Here is a 5,851-nt window from a genome sequence, read left to right on the forward strand (position 1 = left end):
CCTCGTTGAAATGTCCCGTTAAAGTAGAAAAACTGGATTTAGTGACAAACGAGTTCGGTAGAAAGCGAGGTGCATAAAAGTGCTTCGAGGAAAAATAACTCTAATTTCTGCTTTATTTACAGTTTCTGTGCAGTTTGTCAGAGAGCCGCGTCCTCTGAGCGAGAGATAACATATCTCATTAAACCGCCGTCTCCTCCTCCTGCTCCTCCTCCTCCTGCTCCTCCTCCTGCTCCTCCTCCTCCTGCTCCTGCTCCTCCTCCTCCTCCTCCTCAGCTGTAAACGGGTCGTCACATGACCCTCAGAGACGTCAAACTGCTCGCTGCGTTCATCGTCTTCAGCCTCACCCGGACGTGCAGACGGCGAGCGCTGACTTCAGGACCGTGTTTTGTTTTCGAGGACAAAGTGCTGACACGTCACCGCTGGGACACCGGGTTTCTAACTTCCTGAGAGCGTAAGACTCGAGCCTTGACCCCCCCCCCCCCCCCCCCCCTCAGGAGGAGGTCTGATGAGTGAAGATTAAGAGCAGAAATAAAGTGCAAACGTCATGAACACGACTGTCTCAGACGTGTGTTTGACACATCTGGCTGCAGATGTTGTCCCTCGTGTCTGTGGGCTGCTGAGCGTCGTGGGGTTACTAAAGGTCATTTTAAGTGCAAAGTTTCGACCTTATTTCACAATAAAAAAAACAGAAATTGTGAGAGTGAACATTTGCAAACTCTCTGGGGAAATTTTTATTTATTCTTTTTAAATCGGCTTCGACTCGGCTCAGGTATTAAACTGAAGGGCTGATGCTTTTATTTTGAAGGACGCTCTTGGTGTGACCTTTCCCTTGAGGGAGAGCAGGATGCTTAGATTTAAAGGAGCCGTCTCAGCTGGTCTTATTCAAACATGTTGCACCGGCCCTTTAAGAGATTCAGGAACCACAGAGGGAGAATTAAGGGGGCGGGGCTTACGGATAAGAAGACCCTGATTCGGTACTTGAACTTCACTTTCAGATTAAAGGGGGGGTCTTCTCTGAGCGGGGGACGTGCGAGGCGTGACGGATTGAAGCCCTTTCTAAGTGCCTAAGTGTTGAGGGGCGGGGCCAGCTAGGCGTGTGCGTGCTCCTGATTGGACGACAGCTCCTCGGGGTGCGTGGCGTGCATGGCGGTCTGGTTGTAGCTCAGCAGCGCCTGCTGCTTCTCCTCGGGGGTGTAGTCCAGCGAGTGGGCGTGAACCTGCTGGATGTGTCTCTTGATGGTGCTGACTTTGAGCGTGGCGAGCGTCGCTCCGCACACCATGCAGATGAGCCCGTGGCGCCGGCTGTCGTACTCCATCAGGTACTCCATCCTCCAGCGAGCCTGGTAGTTCCTCCGCTGGTCCTTGCCGGGGTAATGACCGTGACGGGAGGGCGTGGCCGCAGCGCTGGCGTCCTTTGATTTAGCCCTCCCCCCGCTCACAGCCCCCTCCTCCTTCTTCACCATCTTACTCGGCGTCCCGGCGTCCGGGGAGGCGTCCTCGCTCGTCTCTCCGGAGGTGTTGAGGACGTCGCCGCCGCTCACCTTCACTTCTGATAAAAGAAGAAAACAGGAAGTGGTCGTTTCTACATTCAGACTTTGAGGGCTGAAAAGACGTGAACACAGATCAGACGCTCGCCGTCTCGCCGTCTCACCGTCGTGGCCGTGCGACGCCTCTCCCGAGTAATCTTTGGTCCAGGCGGCGGCCATCGCCTCTCTCTCCTGGCGGCTCAGGCTCGTCGTTTCCGGATGGTTCTCCTGGATGTGGCGGCGGAAGCTGCTGACCTTGGTTTCGTGGAGAACCTGAGAACACACCATGCAGAACGTTCCCCTGCCCGCCGGCCCGTACGCCACCAGGTAGTCCAGGCGGAGCCGCCACGGGTCGCCCCCCCGCAGACGCCTCTTCCTGGGCTGCCGGGGGGGCGGGGGTCCCTGCTGGGGAGCGCCGACGCCCCCGTCCTCTCCGATGAGACACGTGTCCTGAGTTAAAGTGGCGCCAGTCTGCGGGTACGAGTCGGCGTGGACCTGCACCGCCTCCACCTCCTGAGAGAAAAGCTCCGCCCCTTCTTTGGTGTCCGCCTCTGATTTGATTGACATCTCCGACTCTTCTGTTGAACACAAAACAAATCAAAACATGAATTTGAACCGCAGTTTGTCGTGTCATCGCTCGCCCGCACGCCGGGCGCCGTGGCGCCGCCTCACCGTGAGTCTGCGCCCAGGCCTGCAGGATGCAGTGCTTCTCCTCCGAGCTGTAGACCAGCGAGTTGGGGTGCGTGTGCAGCACGTGGCTCTTGATGTGCTCGAGGTGGAGCGAGGGCAGCTCCCCCCCACAGACCATGCACAGCAGACGCCCCGCCTCCGCCTCGTACTCCATCAGGAACTCCTGTCGGAACCAGGCGTGCAGCGAGTCGTTCAGGTACCGCTCCAGAGTCTGCGCCGACGGACCCGCCAGGTCCGGCTCCTCCTGAGGCGGGGGGGCTTCACCCTCCTCAGAGCCGGGAGGGGGACTCGCAGAGAGCTGCTGCTGCTCCTGGGGGGTCACTGGGGACGGGGGCTCTGCAGGATTCAAAAATATAAAACGATGAGAGACTTCAGAATCCGGAACGGAGAGAGTACAGGGTCTACATCGAGTCCCAGGTCTACATCACGTCCCAGGTCTATATCGAGTCCCAGGTCTACATTATGTCCCAGGTCTGCATCACATCTAAGGTCTACATCGAGTCCCAGGTCTACAACATGTCCCAGGTCTACATCATGTCCCAGGTCTACATTGAGTCCCAGGTCTACATCATGTCCCAGGTCTACATTGAGTCCCAGGTCTACAACATGTCCCAGGTCTACATCATGTCCCAGGTCTACATCGAGTCCCAGGTCTACATCATGTCCCAGGTCTACATCAAGTCCCAGGTCTACATCACGTCCCAGGTCTACATCATGTCCCAGGTCTACATCACGTCCCAGGTCTACATCGAGTCCCAGGTCTACATTATGTCCCAGGTCTACATCAAGTCCCAGGTCTACATCACGTCCCAGGTCTACATCACGTCCCAAGTCTATATCGAGTCCCAGGTCAACATTATGTCCCAGGTCTGCATCACATCTAAGGTCTACATCGAGTCCCAGGTCTACATCATGTCCCAGGTCTACATCACGTCCCAAGTCTATATCGAGTCCCAGGTCAACATTATGTCCCAGGTCTGCATCACATCTAAGGTCTACATCGAGTCCCAGGTCTACATCATGTCCCAGGTCTACATCACGTCCCAGGTCTACATCACGTCCCAGGTCTACATCACGTCCCAGGTCTATATCGAGTCCCAGGTCTAAATTATGTCCCAGGTCTACATCATGTCCCAGGTCTACATCACGTCCCAGGTCTACATCACGTCCCAGGTCTACATCACGTCCCAGGTCTATATCGAGTCCCAGGTCTAAATTATGTCCCAGGTCTACATCACGTCCCAGGTCTACATCACGTCCCAGGTCTACATCACGTCCCAGGTCTACATCACGTCCCAGGTCTATATCGAGTCCCAGGTCTAAATTATGTCCCAGGTCTACATCACGTCCCAGGTCTACATCACGTCCCAGGTCTACATCACGTCCCAGGTCTACATCATGTCCCCGGTCTTAAGTCCTGGTAATATTCTGAATTGAAGATTTGCAGCACTACAAACAATCCCGCCTTTACTTTGAAAATCCCTCTTTACGCGTTTGTTCTTTTTGCGACAGGAAGCTCAGACTTCAGCCTGTCGTGGCGTGCAGCTGTGTGTTTGTTGATGACATCATCAGGTGGCAGAGCGTGCGTGCTGCAGGTCGGTCTAACAAACGAGCGACGCCTTCAGGGTGTTCAATATGAAACATTTGAAGACGATTTCAAAATAAAAGCGTGGGCTCTGAAGGCCGCTGTGACCCACCTGCCGCCGGCTCCTCCTCCTCCTCCTCCTCCTGAGCTGACGGCGTCTCTGCGGAGCTGAAGGACCTCACGGCCCCGCCCACGCTCAGGTGACTCTCCCAGCCGGAGCGGATCACCTCCTTGTCCTCGGCGCTCCACAGCAGGGAGTCCGGATGCTTCTGTCTGATGTGTCGTTTGATGGTGGACAGCTTCAGCGTGGCGAGCGAGCTGCCGCACACCATGCAGATCATGCCGTGCCTCTGCGGGTCGAAGTCCATCAGGTACTCGCTCCTCCAGTACTCGTGGTAGTACCGCCGGTGGTCTCGGCCCGGGATGCGGCTCAGGCCCGTGCGTGACGCCTTGTGGACTGGGGCTTTCCGCCCCGAAGGCCCAGGGGCGGGCGAGAGGAGGAGCGGGTGGTCCTGGAGCTCCGTGATGCTCCAGTAGGTGGTACCTGGTGACCTGACAGGCGCGTCTTCTCCAGGCTCCTCCTCCCTGTGGCCGTTCGCCAGAGCGTCGCCGTCTGAGGAGACAGGAAGCACAACGTGTTTGTTTACTCATCTCTACTTCAGGGACAACAGATCTCAGAGCGAGTGGGAGGGGCTTCAACCGGCCCACCACCTGTACACTGTATGCACGCCACCGCTGTGACCTCCGAGCACGTGATGAGTCTGGTCCTCTTTACCTCAAACTACACGTCTGTTATCTAAACCGCTTTTCCCTTTTGAGCTGCACGGAGAGGCTCCTGTCAGACGGGGATTCAAACCAGCAGCCTCCACGCCAGGCAGACATGTATAAATGTTGTTTTAGAAACAGCTCCATGTTTTATAAAGGACGTAAAGGGTTAACACGAGGAGGGTCAAACTGCCTCTCTGTTAATGGCGTGAAGCTGTTTGACAGCTCACAGAAACTTCCATCTATCAAACAGTTTCCGTTAAACGTCTTCCTACTTCCGGTCTTTATACATTTCTTTGTTGTTGATTTGAATGTAATCAAATTGAGGTTATTTTTGTTGATTCATTTCGAGGCGCGGCCACCAGGGGGCGGCGGAGTGCGGCTGCTCCTGCCTGCCTGCCTGCCTGCGTGCTGTTGAGCCTTTGTTTCTAGGAGCCACAGACCGAGGGGCCATGCTGCTCCGGTATTGTCCCTGACACGGATTAACGGGCGGCCTGACAATGGCGCGTGCGTGTCAGCCCCGCACACACACCGTGCGGTGCCAAACAAACACAAACACTCCCGCAGCTCTTCTCTTTACCTCCCGCTTCAGCGTCCGCCTGCGTCGCTTCCTCCTCCTCGCTTATTATTAATGAGAGCACCTCCGCCTGCTCCGCACCCCGGAGCTCCCGGGGCTCCGCTCCCGGTGCTCCCTCCTCCATCGCGGGCCCTGCTGCTGCGTTAATGGCCGCTGCGGTTCCTGCTTCCTTCACGGTACCGCAGCGCCGGAGCGGGACATGTCCCCCCTCCCCTCTCACACCGCACGGCTCGGCGAGACACGCATCTGCCAGGCGAGCCCGTGCTCTCCGATGTCCCCCCACGCGCCCCGCACGGGAGCCAAGTTAACTTTTCATAGAATCCCGCAGAAATCCCGCAGTCCGACTGAGAGCCCGGCGCTGCGCGCTGATCATTACAGGCCTCCTCTCGTGTATTTTAAGGCTCCTGCTTGTCTTCAGGGTGGGGAGCCGGACTAGGGGCCCCTGGGGCTCCTTAAGGGGCTCCTGGGTAAATTTAAAGAGACAGTAGCAGCGTCAACAATGCTCACGCACCGGGGGGCGGGGTGTGGTGGGGGTGGCGGGGCTGAGCGGCGTAAATACTGATAAGCGGCTGTTACTAATACCGTTGTTGAGTGAATCATGTGATGATGAGGCTCACAGTCCGGCACTGCAGGGGTTAAAGGCGCGGGGCGGGTCCAAATATGGGCCCCAACACACCGGAGCTCCGCGTGCAGTGAGGTGGGGGGAGG

At 56.8% G+C, this 5,851-nt stretch overlaps 1 protein-coding gene across 1 annotated transcript; it reads right to left on the reverse strand.

Annotated features, from left to right (window-relative positions):
• Positions 1-840: 840 nt before the first annotated feature.
• On the reverse strand, positions 841-5,616 carry zfta (zinc finger translocation associated). The gene is made up of 5 exons (XM_079371801.1): positions 5,147-5,616; positions 3,914-4,414; positions 2,199-2,552; positions 1,652-2,104; positions 841-1,549 (listed from the first exon to the last, which is right to left on the reverse strand). Exons 1-5 carry the CDS (start codon positions 5,265-5,267, stop codon positions 1,089-1,091), a joined length of 1,890 nt encoding a protein of 629 aa, XP_079227927.1. The 5' UTR covers positions 5,268-5,616; the 3' UTR covers positions 841-1,088.
• Between the last annotated feature and the right edge of the window lie 235 nt (positions 5,617-5,851).

This window comes from Symphodus melops (assembly GCF_947650265.1).
Source record: "Symphodus melops genome assembly, chromosome: 20".
NCBI classification, from domain to species: domain Eukaryota; kingdom Metazoa; phylum Chordata; class Actinopteri; order Labriformes; family Labridae; genus Symphodus; species Symphodus melops.

Excerpts from the sequence above, each read along its gene's own strand:
- zfta (XM_079371801.1), bottom strand. The coding sequence starts at position 5,267 with ATGGAGGAGGGAGCACCGGGAGCGGAGCCCCGGGAGCTCCGGGGTGCG. Across the intron at positions 2,105-2,198 it reads GGCCTGGGCGCAGACTCACG|AAGAGTCGGAGATGTCAATC; the intron begins GTGAGGCGGCGC and ends TGTGTTCAACAG. Across the intron at positions 1,550-1,651 it reads GGCGTCGCACGGCCACGACG|AAGTGAAGGTGAGCGGCGGC; the intron begins GTGAGACGGCGA and ends TTCTTTTATCAG.